This window comes from Falco naumanni, chromosome 6 (genome assembly GCF_017639655.2).
Source record: "Falco naumanni isolate bFalNau1 chromosome 6, bFalNau1.pat, whole genome shotgun sequence".
Classification (NCBI taxonomy): domain Eukaryota; kingdom Metazoa; phylum Chordata; class Aves; order Falconiformes; family Falconidae; genus Falco; species Falco naumanni.
The window spans coordinates 22,116,900-22,132,847 of NC_054059.1; the positions used below are offsets into that span (position 1 = coordinate 22,116,900).

At 38.8% G+C, this 15,948-nt stretch overlaps 1 protein-coding gene across 1 annotated transcript in view; it reads right to left on the minus strand.

The window, feature by feature from the left end:
- Positions 1-15,948, minus strand: part of MYOM2 (myomesin 2) — a 77,884-nt gene that overhangs the window by 59,653 nt on the left and 2,283 nt on the right. Inside the window, exons 3-8 of the mRNA XM_040598167.1 lie at positions 15,139-15,277; positions 14,798-14,955; positions 13,831-13,923; positions 4,710-4,798; positions 4,579-4,629; positions 4,134-4,298 (exon numbers count right to left, since the gene is read on the minus strand). Coding sequence (XP_040454101.1) covers positions 4,134-4,298; positions 4,579-4,629; positions 4,710-4,798; positions 13,831-13,923; positions 14,798-14,955; positions 15,139-15,277 — 695 coding nt within the window. The remainder of the gene's footprint in view (positions 1-4,133; positions 4,299-4,578; positions 4,630-4,709; positions 4,799-13,830; positions 13,924-14,797; positions 14,956-15,138; positions 15,278-15,948) is intronic.

Genomic DNA, 15,948 nt, shown 5'->3' on the forward strand with positions numbered 1-15,948 from the left:
TTGATCAGTGAATTCTTTAGAATATGAGGTCTCAGGCTACCCTATGCAGTGCCAACAGAATTTTCATTACTATAACTTTTAATACACTGACAGAGAAAAATATTATCCACACTTTGAAACAATGACATGAAAACTAGCCAAACCCTGTAATGAATACAAGGTAGAGCTTTGTTTCATTTTTAAAAAGTTTTGGTACCTGTTCAAGTCAAATGTCAGATTACTCAATTTCTTCCTTCAAGTTTAAAGACCAGATTTCAGTTTAATGTGAAGACTGCTATAAATATACACCAAATTTAAATCTTCAAGGCATGCCTGTTGAGCAGTGAACAAAATTAAATTTGAATCTCTCACAGGTGAGAGGTGGTGGCCCATGATTAATGCAAATTAATCTGATTGCTTAGTGAAACCAGAGCAAAAGAATGAGCAGGATATTTTATGCTAGCCAAGGGACTTTCTCATATCACCCTTTTTAATAATGGATTGTATTATTTTTTATTTTTAACTCCCTAAGACCTATTGCATACTAATTTATTGTAATCAATGCAGCAGAACTGTATTTAAAGGAGCTGGATATCTATAAACGTTTATTATTCTGTTGCTTAAATACACTTTAGTGCAGACACTCAATCGCAAAGCAGTTTTCCCACCTACCAGTTGAATTGCGTAAGAAGGTATAAAAACATATCCAGATAATAAAGCATCTGGAAGATATACACTATTAAAACTTACAGCAGTAAATTACATAATCACGTAAGCATACAGTTGTTTTCTGAGATAAGTACAAAGTAAATTCAGTCACATTCCTTCCCATGAGATCCTTACCTAGAAAATCTGCATGTCCCCTTTCTGTCCTGCATGTCACAATGGTACTGAGACTTTGTGCAGAGAGACATGAAGTATTTTAAATGAAACAGAAAATGTCTACACCTAGAAACTTTAACCAAAGCATGAGTTCTGTGGAAAATCCTGAAGAGAAAATGAAATTGAATGAACAGCAGCTCTGAAAAGCAGATAACTTACTTAGATTCCAAGCTTGAGTGGAATTGTAGACTCTCTAGTTTTAATATATAGAGACAATAGGCAAGTCTGTTGTCCAGTAAGGCCAAAATCACCCATTTCCACCCTTTATATGTACCTGAGACCAGAAACTATGGAGGCAGTCATGTTTTGTAAAAGCAGAAAACTTCTCTCTTTCACACAAAGTCAAAGACCCACCAGATCCCCTAAGAAAGTAGGAGCTCTCTTTTTTAATGCAGTCTGGATGGATGACTTTCTAGACAAGCCAAGAAAAAGAGCAAATTTTGCAGGCCGCAAACATATTCAGAAGTTCTGATAGAGCAGGTGTTCATGCACTTGCCATCACAACAATATTGCAATTACAGGGTCTCACTACTGCACTCAAATTCCCAGTGTATTCACATGTTGTGCTCTGTCACTTCTCCCAGAATTTACCAAAGAATGAACCTGCAGGAGACTAACCCTTGGAGACAGTGTGACTGAAGCCTTGCATGCTGTTCTCAGTACATGACACCATTTTCCTAAAACATTACTCTGCTGAAAATTTATATAAAGAGTGGGGAACTGCTAAATCCTGAAGCTTCTTTTCATCATGTATTCTGGTCTGCTGAAGTTTCAGCTAAATTCTGCATTCCATGATTTTTCCCTCTGAATTCAATTATTTTATTCTAGATTACAGTATAAATGTCTGCAGAATGCTGGAGCATACAGCTTTATAATGTATATATTCTATTAGAGATCAATAACAGAAAGCTCCTGTTACCAGCTGAACTCATATCCAGATTAGTTATACATTCCTGAAGGATTATTTTGATTTAGTTCTTTCAGCATCTTAAATTGTTCTGAGTGGGCCATGAACTAAAGACTCTTATTCATGTTTGTCAAATCCCAAACCACTGTAGAGGATTTGATTCAGTTGACTATATGCCCTTAGGAGTCTCATAGACATCCCCAGTAAGGTTCACTCGTGTGAGGCTTATTAATGCTGGAAAAACACATATTTCTCTTGTGAATAACTATTAGAAGTAAATCATACATATCCCTCTCAGGGATTTAGTAGTTACTATTTGATTTACACAAACTGAAAAAAATTAGGAAAACTCCAGTTTGTCTTACTGCAAGAGTAGAATTAAATATTACCTCTCAAAAAAAAACCCAGAATGTCTAAAAAACATTATGTTGAAAAAAATATTAACCTTCTCATTGTTTACATTTATGCATTGCCTCCAGTTCTCAAGACCTCAACACAGAGAACTGTAGTACATAGCAGAGGTTCATAGTGCATAAATTCCTGCTGAGTCTAGGAACAAGTTCTGCCAGTTGATGCATCTGTACATCTCTTGGAAATATTGTATGTGCAATGAAGGACAAATCTAAGCTTGTTTGTATCATATTATTTTCCTGTAAAGTAAGTAGAATAATGGGATGAAAGCCTATGTGACTCACTAGCAAAAACCTACTGGTTTCAAAGAGACCAAATTCTCATCTCAGGTTTCCACAGCGAAGGTAAACTTAAGTCAAATAAAAGGGAAAACAGAGAGCATATTATTGTTACATACAAGAGGGAATTATCTTGGCATTATAAAGGGTTAAACTGGAAGGGCCTTAACTGTTTGTTCACCTATGTGCAAAAAAATTCATGTTGGAGGAAAAGTGGAAAAATACAGGGCATCCCTTGAAAATTAGCAGCTTGTCATAGCTGCAGCTCCAAACCCCAAATTCCAGAGGTTTAGCACCTTGAGAAACTGGGCCTAGCAGGAGACAAAGTAAAGGTACCATTGAAACTGATGGGTAAACTCAATGGTGAGGTGAGCAATTATTTATAGCGGTTACAAATCCCTGTACACTTCAGTGGGAACAGTAACTGGGTTCATGGATGAGCCTTAGATTTTAGATAATTCACCAAACACAAAACCCATTTCTATTATTTCATATTTTTTTGGTTTAGTAACATATAGTAGTTCCATTACAATGAAGTATCCACAGTGATAGAGCAATAGGAATGAAACAGTAAGTAGCAGTCTGTTCCCTGAAGGATTGGATGCAAATCTGACTAAAACAATAATGTACATGAAACAAAAGGCATAACAAGCAGCAATAAAAGCATTCTTTTTCTGATTTTCCTAGTCCTAAATTTTCTTGACCATCTTATTAAGCTTACTGCCACTTCTTAGCTTATGCACCACATTTTGTCAGCTATGGAAATTTCTGCCAGCTTGCCTGGGACCAGTCTGATCAGTCTTGGGAGCCCTCCATTCTCAAATGCGGTCCCTTTGGGGAAAGGTCTCACCACTCACAAATAACCAAGGCTTTCCTTAAATCCTCAGGCAGAATATTTACTTCAGAAACCCACACAGAGACTGTGGCTGGTAAAAAGTGGTGAGATAGATATCTACAATAGCCTGCTATCTGTTAAACTTTAAGTAGTTATTTTTATGTTTCAAGACCTTTTTTTGGTGTGGTGAACAAACATTACTCATGCAGGGTTTGTGGACCATCCACCACAGCATATAATATACTTCAGTGATGTTATTTTTAGTACTTTCTGTTAAGACTGCTTCACTTGGCATAGCATAGTTTTTCACTGACAGAAGAGGCAAGGAAAGCAACTACTAACATGGCACTAACAAGAGAGTAAAAGCATGTCTTTCAGGCCTGGTTCTTGTAAGTATTTTTGAACTATACCTTAAATTGATTTTAATATAAAATTTGCAATAAATACTGTAGCAAGATGGAAGTGGAGGCCTATGCCCACACCTCAGTGCTTCAGACTTTAATTTACTGCTCTGTGAATACCCTTCCACATAGTGGTAACAGCATTCACTTATAAACGTGGTCAAATTTAGGAAGTGAGTTTGGATCTCCACCTAGTCAGTACATGTTCTGACTACTGTGTTATTAGATAGCATGAGATTACCTCCTGTTGCTGTAAATGGGTGCCCAAGGTGCACATCACTTAATTGAAAGGGAATGCAGGCTTATAAATTCTAACTAGAGATATTTGTTTTCTCTATTTCAAATTTAATTCTGAGACTCTCATGTTCTAAGCCTGATCTGTGTCCTCAGTGTTTACTCCAGCATTTTCCAGATAGCTTCTATCCAATGCACTAACTTACCATCTCTATACCACTCAGCACGAGGTCGTAGTCTTTTCAGGTCTGGGGTGATCAGCATAGAACACTTCAGGGTCAGTGTTTCACCTTCAGTTCCAAAGGTGACTCCAAACTTTTCCAGAAACTGGACATCAATGTGAGTAAAGCAGACATCATATGACAAGGGCACTATGCATGAGAAGATGAAAATATTCTTGAGTATAAGTAAATTGTACTTGACACAAACAAATTACTGTCCAATCTGAACAGGAGTTGTAGCTCTCTGTATACTGTATGCTGATCTAGAAATGCAACTGGGAAAGCAAAAGCATCTGGACAGCTCCTATTGTAACTGAATGCTTAGAAGGCAAAGCCAGAAGTAGCAAGCTGTATCAAATTTTCTCATCTGTAAAGCATTACTCTGGTAAGAGTACATAAACTATCTAAGCAAAAAGAAAAAAATGCTTACAGTGGAAGGGCATTATCCCAGCTGGGTGAGGCTGTTCATTGTCTCTGAACCCTATAAATAAACAAAAAATAAACATTCAATGACATGTGTATTATATTTGTTCTGTGGTTTAATCATGAAATAGGACTTACTTCGCACAATCACAGCACAATTAGTTGATGCCTGCCCATGGACATTTGTTGCAACTGCTGAATAGGTAGCAGAATCATCAAAATCAGCTCTGAAAAGGGGAAGGAGGAACACAGATGTCTCTTTATGCAAATACAAATTCTCTTAATGATTGATATTACAAACCAAAATATGTCAACCCCAAGAACGTGTATAAAGATTTTTGCTGCTGTCACACAGTGCAAGATGTTGAAAGACAATTAGAAAGCTGGTACTGTTTTTTACTGCAGTTTTGTCACAGTTTAGTGTATAGGCTGCTTTAATTTGAAACAAACTGGAAATGACCTTTAGAGAACGATCAAAGGAGATAGCTGGAGGATGCCAATCTGGCTATTCCATTTCTGAATGTAACCTGCTTCCTTGATCCATCTTGCCCTGCTGCCACATATTTTAAGAAAGAGACATGGAAGAAAAGTACATGTGATGCTTGCATAAATTCCTTCTTCTATGGGTATTCCCAGCAGGCAGATACAGGTATTTTTTGCCTCTCTTATCTCCTTAGGCAGTCCAGAGGAAATGATACAAAAACAGGGGAAATAACCAAAATTTTTCATGGGCTTAGATGGTTTTGCTTGATACATAATTTTAGTGAGAAAATATATTTATTATGCTAGGAAGATATAATGAAAAATAAAGCAAAAGATAGCTACTTCATGTAAAACAGGACCCAGCTTGTCTCACTTACTACATCCTTCCTTGAAGAGGAATTTCTATCAGTAGACGTAAGGCCAGATGTTAAGATATAGGTACAAACTTTGATGTCCCAATATTTTCTTATTTAAAATGGAGTAGGTAAGGAGAAGAACTCTTGACATATAATTAAAGGAAACTAAACTATGTGCAAATATATATTTTTGGTGCAATTACTCAAATTTACAATTGAAATAAACTTATTTGCTAAGTTACTTATAAACATAAATGTAACTGACTACTGACTAGTAGAAGTTAAAAATATTTTGGACTAGTTTTTTTAAAAATACAGATTTGGGTAGAATGAGATTTCCTCAATTTTGCTGAAAGAACTTAGTCCAGATGAAGAAATAATTTGGAAAAAAAGGGTAGAATATTTCCTTTTTACATTTCAGGATGAATATTCTAATTTAAAAAAAAATATTACAGATTTTACTTCTGTTTTGTTTTCAGAGACATACTAAATAATATGTAATAAAGCGTTTTAGTTTTGAATGAACAAAACTTTTTATTTTGTCCAATCCAATATTTTTTCTTGAACTTTTCCATTAGTCAAGTATTCTACAATATGTCTGTCAAATGAAATTGTTGATTTTTTTATTTCTTGGAACTTCTATTAGGTTGAGCCATCAGCTAACCAGAGTGCTGTCTGAAACACACACAATTAAATCCTGCTTCTGTGCAATTTATTTAGTAGTGCATTTAATGGAGGCCACTCAGAAATTTCCAGTGATGAGATACAATGCTCTGCATACATGCACTTACTTTCCTCTGAGAAGAACAAATTTGTAACTTCTTGGCAACTGCCAAATGAAAGGGATGAAATTCTGGTTGCACCTGTTTTCTAAGAGGTCATATATCCCAGGTGTGGGAGAAGAAAGAATATGTAAAAGTGTTTGATGTAAATTGCATAAAAGGATGCCAATTTTGGGGTATATAGCACCTGTGACAGGCACATCAGACACCTATTTTTCAGCTCTTGCATATAGTCTGGACAGTGTCATATCACAAAAATGATACTATCTGTACTGTGATGTCTAAAACACAGCTTGATGAAAGCCCTACTAAATTGAGATTTATCTCTCTAAACATACAGGACCAACAGCTCCTCCTGAAGGCAACTCTTCAGCCACACATTTCACAAAGCAGTAAAATACAAAGTTTATCATACAATTAATTAGCAAATACAGAGAGGTAAGTCCTAAGTTTAGGTCACTTAAAAAGCCTGCAGTTAGGTATGAAGCCCTTGAGTGCCCTACTACAGTCTGGGCAAGCAAAGTAAGTCTGAAAAACAGTTTAAAATAATCAGAATAGTAGCCTCAATATTATTTAATATTTGGGTTATAAAGCGTAACTGATTTTGGACTTGCTTGAAAGCTGTCAGACTTGACATCTTTGCACTAACTTCTTAAAAGAAGATTTTTTTTTACTATCCCAGCTTCACACTATTTAACACTTGGGTGGTAAAATGGCAAAAGCAAGGTAAAACTGCAGTACAGGCCTTTTTCCTAAGTCATGTTATAATGCCTCTATACTGAGATGTACATAGTTCATACATTTACCACAGCCCAGTACAGTGTCTTGCTGTAATGAAAAAGGCTAACAACAAATGAAGCATCTCAAAAATTTCTTACAAGAAGGGGCATCGCAGAATTAACTGTACTGGAACTGTGAGGTGTTCTCATCACTCTGTACTACATCCCTACTTTAAGGAGATATAGAGAGAGCATACAGTAAATAGTACATAGTGTATTTAATAACATATATTAAATATTAATAAATTAAACAGTGTTAGATTATTTGTCCCCAGAAACTGGATCTTGATCAGGTAGTGCTGATATGTTAGAGCAGCCCTTGGTATGCCTTGGTGCGTGCCAGCTCGCCAAAAGGATTCCTGGACACAGCCGAGGAGATAGTAAGGGACCATTTCCAGAAAACAGTCTGGATGTCCTGGCAACTCTGTCCTGAAGGACAAGAAGAGTAGTCTAACCCATGCCAGGAGGTCACGTCTTCAATTTATTATGTCAGGCAGAGTTAATGAGTGCGATTCCTAGGCACTGGTAGCATGTATATGCTATAGCATACCCTGCAGACCTTGCCTCTAGATACATGCCCTATAAAGTCTTCCTGCTCTCCAGCCCACAGTCCATGCCACTCACCATCCTGCTCAAAGACCTACAGAGGTGCACAGTGTCTTCCTACCACCTACATGTGCAGGTTTCTCCTGGGTGAGCTAGACCCTCCAGGAGAACAGTGCACACTTACATTTGTCAGGGCAGGGGCTGAGGACGCCATGTGTTTGCTGACGAGGTGCTGATCTGTCCCTGGGCTGGACATGATTTAGACAGCATAGAGCACCCATATCACAACTGAGTCATGAACAGTACCTCATCAATGCTCTATTAGGTCATTCCCTCGCATAAACAAAGCATCACTTCAGGCTGCTTTGCATCTGTCAAATCCAACTTAACTGCTCTTCAACAACTCATTGTTACAGTGTTGACAACAAGGATAAAGTATCAGTATATCTTAACTGAGGTTAACTCTGATTAAGTATCACTTTAAAGTAGTCATCATCTGCTGTCAGTTTTGGCTTCATTTTCCAGCAAAACAACAGATAAAATAGTCAATAGGAACAAATTTCTGTAAGAATTACATAGGATTTAGGCTTTAAAGAGTGATTTATCATTAACCACAAGGTGGCGTAAAAATAATCCAGAAACTATAAAATGTGTAATTTGAACAAACACGTGGCCCCAGTCTGTGCTAGAATACTCAAAGCATCAGAAATGTAGAGGCGCAAGAACCGCAAAATTGTCTCCCTAAAATGAAGAAGCAGAATGGCAGATACCTGATTAACTTTTCAAATGGGTATATATCTGTGCTTATCCTTCCCCATATTTTTGGTCTCATAAGGAACAGCAAAAAACATTATTTGATGAGATTTTCCTGTTTGTGATGGTCTCCAAGGTAGAGAAAACAGAGTATCATCCTAAAAGTCTTAGAACAGACAGGAGATTCACAAAAGTGTTGTTTCTTTAGCTCAAGGAGTTCAGTGTCTGAAAGCAACTATTTGACAAAAGTTATTCCTTTCAGGAAGAATAAAAGAACAAGTTACAGACAAAATAACTGACCACACTCTTACAATATCCTTTGGTTTTATGAAGAGAAACAAGATACTTACGGTTATTATGAACATACATGTAACAATCCTGCAGGCCAAGCACTTTCTGCTATTTAAGAAGCTGTAACAACTCTATCCATTTTCTGGAGGTCACTGCTTTGGAAGCATTTTATAATTCCTTGCTATGATCTCTAACCTGACTTTCCAGGAGAGAAATCAAACCATCTTAGATAGCCTAGTAGTACTCAGTAGAATGCCATCAAATCTGATATTGGAAGTGTATGGGGTTAATATGTAAGAGCTACACAGCACATTTGTTTAAGACCCACTCTGAAGAAAGTTGGATAGGGCGGCAAGTCACATAAGGTCCTGACCCTCCTTTCATGCCAGATAACTCTCAGACCGAGGATTATCTAGGAAACTATCTACTTCCCTGTATGCTAAAAATCCTAGATTCCCTAAATTGCACTGCAAAGTGCATTGAGTCAAAACCAGTTAGAAATGATATTTGAAGTACCCAGGAGGCAAGGTGTGGTCTCTCCAACAGTTAGTCTGGCATCATGATGGAGAATGTGTTTTCCAGCCTTTACAAAGGTCAGATGAAATATGCATGGAGTACATTTAGAGAGCATGAAGTGTGAGTGCAGAGCTGTATCTGTCCCAAGATACTAATACTTTCTGTGAAAATTAAATTGCCCTGAATCCACATGAGGTTCTGAAGCACTAATGTTTGTGCGGGGAATATTCCCCAGGTAGATACATCTGTTTAAAATGCATATTTTCATCTGTCTGCCTAGTGTAGATTTAAACACAGGAGCTAAGGCTGAAACAACATTTTTGCCTGAATTGGAACACAATTCAGTGCATGACAAGAACAGAAGGCAGTATGTAGTAAATTACAGAGTTAAAATTGCCTCCTTTGAATCCAAATGACACAATTTTCAGTGTTATGGCTATATGACATCACAATGTAAAAATAGTTTACAGTATTACCATCTCATGTTCTGGTTCTTCAGTCAGACTGAACCTGAGTGATTCTTTTCGTTTGGCTGGGGTTTGTTTTTACTGACGAGGGGACCTCTGTTATGAGGTGACCACTTCCTCAAGCTCGCAACTATTGCGGCTTGTAGGGGACAGTGACTGATGGGTCAGAAGATCACGGACCATTTCATTTGGGTGCTGTTGTTTATATTTCAGCAAGGAAAAAAAAGAGCACAACACCATGCCTGCTGCCTATATACTCACTGGTACTGCATACCTGCAAAACCCTGGGAGCTGCAGTTTCTCACCCAAGCAACCCTGCACAGCTCAAAGGCTCTGCCCTCTCTGCCAGAGGACTGACTGCCTCTGCCGCAGTGACTCTGCTCCGCTCTGCCTCCACCTACGTCAGGAGAAAGGACAGGCCTCACTATCTCTCCAGATTAAATCATCTCAAGCTTTTTGTGCCTAATCAAACTAAAATAGCGCTGTAGTGACTGCACAGTGTCATTTGTTAAATGAGAATAGTTAGAAGAGGAGGCTCATTCAAGTTTTAAGCTTTTTTTTTTTAAAGCAATGCTGGTGGTGCTGAGGAGCGCAGCGCCTGATGAGAGAGCTAGCTCTGCCTGCCGGCAGCAGGTATCACACTGCACTCTGCTGGCTCTGCCGCACATTTTTGTTGATGCAACCACAAACCTTTTCTGCTGCAATTACTAGCACTTAAGAGATGACTTAATGAAACAAGCAAGGGAGAGGGCCTTAACAAAAGACAAAATACTGCCAAACTTTGAGCCTTGTACAGGTGAGACTGTGCAGCCACATCTGCACACACTGACAGTGCTCTGGAAAATCAGACTTGCTTCCCTGATCCTTCTACCATCCAGCCCCTATCAGAGCTCACCTGCCTGCTCACTGGGGGGGGGGGGGGGGGGGGGGGGGGGGGGGGCAGGGAATGTCCCCAGCCAGAGGCACACTGCTGTTCCCTCTGTGCCTCAGCCGACATATGAGAAAATGTAATATAGCCATTCACAGTTGCATAAAGCTAAGTGATTCATTTAAGGAGGCATCACAGTAAAAACACAAACAAAAAACCAAAGCCTGTTATTAAACAAGTAGCAGCTGCAACTAAGAAATCAAGAATACTAAGATATACACTAAGACAGAAAATATTTTGCAGATATGCTATAAAGCGACAGGGCATCCTCATCTTGACTACGTCTGATATAGAAATCTTGTATTATATGCCTACCCATAGTTAAATTAGGTGGGATAAAGAAATAAATTTTGAACAAACCCTCACATTCTCAGACATGTCTCAATCCCTTCAACTACTGGTAGCTTTCCCTCAGAGGATTCCTCACAGTCTCCTCTGAATCACCTATTAAAAGTGAGATGAAAGATGGAATGAATCACTACCCCAGTGCAGGCTGGCCGTATCTATTCTCCTCCAATTACGTGCAAAAAATATAATGACACTCCAATCCCCGTTTCCTTACTGCTCAAGGGAGACCTTGAGCTGAAGCTCCCAATTGAAGAAGCCTAAAAGAAGCAAGAAAGAGGCACTATATGATAATGATAGCACTGAATGCATGCAGAAAATGTGGTAAATTGAGCACAGAACATCATAAAAATATGAGACAGAGAAATGAAAATGATCCAGTCACTGTATAGGCTTATGGGCCCTAGAAGACAGCAAACAGGGGGATGAAATTGTGTCCAGTTACTACTTTAAGACGACACGGTTACATTCTGGTCACCTCAAGAATTTTTCCACTGGGATCAAGGAATACTCATAGGAATAAATATCACACTTGCATCAGAAGGAAAAGTTCACTCCCCGAGCTTCACTGAAGCGCTAGAAAGGTAGCCAAGAAATTCCAGGGCCGTTCTGAGTGGCTGCGGATCAGATGGCATGTAGCTCAGCACTTTGGTATGAACAGCTGAGAAGAGCACAGAAGTGGATAGGTAGAAAATCCCAACAGCTCTACTTCCCCACACCCCCCCATCCACCCACCCTCCGTGCAAAAAAATACTCCAAATATATGTGCACATCCAAATATATGTGCACAAAGAACAAAGGTAGGTATGGAAGATCCAGAGTTAATTGATACATGTTTGTATAAAAGCATTAATAATACTTTTTTTTTTTTAACCACTAGCTATACATCCATTGTTTTCAATATGAGAAACACCTAATATTAGTAACGCACAATCAAAATGTTCTTTCACTTTCTGTATGTTGATTTTCTGTCATTTGGGACAGAAAATACAGCTGATGGTTAAGTTTTGAAATAAAATAGAATAGTAATAAAGAAATAAATCTAAGATTAGAAATTTTGATTGAATAAACTGTATAACTCTATGGTAAATAAATCATAACAATTCCCCGTTATTCTTTTAAATGGAGAAGAGAAACCTGTAGGAGAGCAGCCAGGCATCTTTAGGTGGCAAAAAGACCACACGGCCAGACAGAATGAAAGAGACACAGAGCAACAGTCTCTGAAGATGGCAGCTTGGTTGAACATGAGGGAGCCTGCATGAAAACGTACAGGTCTGGGAATAGTAAACAGTGGGTGATGATGGGTGGTTGCTGGAACCTGAGTGGGTACCAATAGATTACTCTGTGGTATGTCTGAATAAATATGGCTGGGTATGAACACCCCCAAAGCTGATTGTGTATGGTGTCTACATGACAGATAACCAGCACAGGAAAAAGAAAAAAAAACACCAAGGGGATATCCATAAGCCATTAGTACCCTTCAGCCTGATGGTTACAGATGCTCAGAAAGCAGCATCGACACTGATTTTCATTTCTTCAAAAAGCCACTTATTCCCAAAATGTCACAAAAGGAACCTGTGTACTATATATCCGGCATGTGGACTCACCAAGCAGTCACTCATGGACACTAACCAAGGGAAACAAACGCAGTCACAGTCACTCACTGGCAGAAAGTCACTGAAGTTTCATCTCCTGACTGTCACACACATACCCAGAAAAATGAGAGCATTTTCCATTTACTCTGCTGCAAGGGCAAGGATTGCAAGAAGACCACCTGTTTTTATCTTTTCACCTGCTGCTCTTAACTCCAGAGGTAATGATGGTGGGAAGAATCAGCTGTGTTGAGACATCTCAAGGATAGAGAGAGCAGTCAGCAAGTTATCCATGATGTGGTGGTAGAAGACTACAAGTACCTTAGAAGTACTCCAGAGTACTGCTACTCCTTAAAAAGCACCAACATCATGATTTTTGCTGCCATATTCTGTAGATGTTTCTCCCACCCTGAGCTATGAAAAGGTAAACAGTTGTGCTGGACATTGCTGCATAATGGCAAAGGCAAATAGTCCTTCCCAAAAGCAGAAGGAATGATGCACTTATTTTCTGTACTAATGTCACAAGGCTGTGCTCAGGGCTGCTTCCACTGCTGACAGATGGAGACAGGGTAGAAGATGAAATGTTTGGCCAGCTAAGCGTTAGCCACAAATATTCCAGCTGTTTGAGCACAGCTGATGCTCATGTTCTGGAGAAATGAAAATGGGGGTTTTGTGTCTCTGCTCTAGATATTAATTTTCTTTTTTAAATACCACAGTCATGCCCTCATTTTTCTTTGGGTTCTTATTTTTTTAAAAAAAAGCTTGTATTGAGTCACATGTAGCATGCAATATTTCAATTGATTAGGACAGCATGGGATTACTTTGGGAAACTGTTCTACCCAGGCATTTTTTGTACCACAAGGTTAACATAATTTTGAAAAATAAAATTAATTAAATTAAAATTAATTCCATTAGAACTTTTTTAAAAAAATTTACACTTCCCTACCTTTTGCAGAACAAAGAAAAGGAGATCAAAAAGTAAACAGAACCTAACATGAAATAAAATAAATACTGAAGACTAAGCAGCCTTGCCCTGACCAGCCTAATTTTTGCTTACCTTAAAGAGCTTCATCATGGCAAGACCATAAAATACACAGACAATTTTCCACTTTGAATGCTGAGAAGATATAATTCTAATTAAAAAGGAACTTCCTTTTGGTTATTCTTTCAGCTTTTACCTATTCTTCCAGCTGCTTACCTCTTCTATTTTCTTGTAGACTGCTGTAGTTAAATAATAGAAATATCTAATTTTTCTTTTCATTTTCAGGATTTAATATTCAGCAACTTAGTGACCATTCTCCGGCTTAAATGTAACTACCAACAGAGAAGTGTGCTGAATTTAACAACTCTCTTGCAGTTTTTGTGTGAATTTTTAATTGTATTTGACATTAAAAACTGTTGTCTTCCCCAGAATAATCTACCTGTTTATATGCAACACATGTACTCCGTATTTGCTTTCAATCCTGTACTTTACTGGATCACTTGCAGGGGTAATCAATTCCTCATTTTTGTACCTGACAATCAAGAAAAAAATGAACTCATTAGTATCAGGTACTATTCAGTGCATTCATTTAGTAGATTTTTACATCCAGGTATCATTTACTATCATCTGAGCTCTCTGTATAAATCTTCTCTACCTGCTTAGAGCATTTTCCAGTAGATATGGATAGATACACATTGGACCATTAAGGCAAAGGGGGACCATCATTGCAGTAAGAAAGTGGAAAGAGAAGACGTGCACTCAAACCAGAAGAGCAGGCAGTGAAGTAGAGAGAAGATGGCATGTGGCTTGAACTTTCCAGTCCACTAGCCCTGACACACAGGAAGCAAACTTTGTCTTGGATCACAGTAAAGCACTTTGGCACAAACAAGGGAAATAACACAAGATTGTGCCTCAGGTTAGACCTTCACAATCCAGCCTGGGGCTCTCACATATATAGGACAGCGCTTGTCTGGAAAGGAGAGCTGGTTTAGGTATGTTACGTTCATATCCACCTCAACAGAGGCTGACACAAACCGAAAACAGATACAGCCCGTAGCAACAATGGTGCTGTGCAACTTCACCCAGGCTTAGCAAAAGCCTGTGAGCTGTTTTGCCATTTGCCACTTCAACAGAGAACTCAATTTCCAGAAAGACTGGAATGCCTTCCGCAGTCTGCTTTCTGAAATACTCAGGTTTGCTTCTTGTACTGCACAGGGCCATTCAGTAAGTTGTCCTCCCACTCCTTCCACTGCAGTATCAACTGCTACAATCCAGCACATCTATGAGGATTATAAAGGGGTTTAACATAGCCATTATGTATGTGACACTTATCAGTTATGCCATAACTTCCAAATGAAAAAAGCTTAACAACATTTTTAGAGGGCTAGGAAACGCCGGTCTCTTACCATTGTACAACAGGGGTGGGAAATCCCTGGACAGTGAAGCAAAGGCTCACAGACATCTTTTCCCAGACAGTGTGAGACCTCAGGCGCACTAGAATTTCAGGAGCTCGACTTATACTTTCCTCAAGAGCATGTCTTTCCAGAGCCATATTTTCTTCTACCTATTAAATATAGGAAAAGAAAAGGAGCATCTAGCACCACACTCAAATAGGGTAGAAGATCTAATCTTAAATTCACACAATTAAAAGATTCTAAACCTCTATTAGTATTTGAAACATGGGCCTAAATTTCAGTATATCTTACAATCCTGCTTGGATAAACACAAAAAAAGTTCAGTACTGTACCATCCTTTGTATAGCAAGTCTATCCAGATGTTCCCTAGCATGGTGTCTGGCTGTGTGAATCTCTTTTTCCAAAGCAGACAACTCACTGGCAAACCGGATCCTTTTCTCTTCACTTGCATCAGACTTTTGTTCATGAGTCCTGTACAACAAGAAAAAATATCAGGTAAAAGCAACCAATATGAAGCTTTAAGATTGTCACTCATACACGTTAGGCAACTGAGGGCTCTGTAAACATATCAGCAAGATCTAAAATCAAGTTTAGAAATCATTCTTAGAGCCTATCTGCCTATTCTAATGAGCATGTGCAATGAATATGAATTTTCCTTCATTTTCTTTCCCCTTGTATATATGCTACCATAGCTTCAGGTCTTGAAAGCTGGGCATGGTCACATAGATGTGGTACCCCATGGTCTTAGTCCTCTGGTAATCAAGATCAAGAACCTGCCTGGCTTCCTTCTGGCCCCTAATTTTCCTTCCCATGGACACAAGAAGGAAGAGGAATGAAGGCACGTTCTGTGACTGCTCACACCCTGGTAACAGTTGGGCCTTGCTTACGGTGTTCCTTTGGCTCTAGCACCTGGCTCTAGCACCCAGCTGTGATAGCTCCATGGGCTGTATCAGCTCACCTCACCTCAAAGATACAGACCAAGGTGTCCACAAGGATCTGATGAATGACTGCATGCCAAAAACCTGTCCTTGGAGAAGGGTGAGCGGGAAGTATTGTAGAAATTACCAGGAAAAGACAACATTTTGAAAAATAAAAGACAACATTTTGAGAAATGTGTGGGTTGTTCCCTGACAATCTAACTC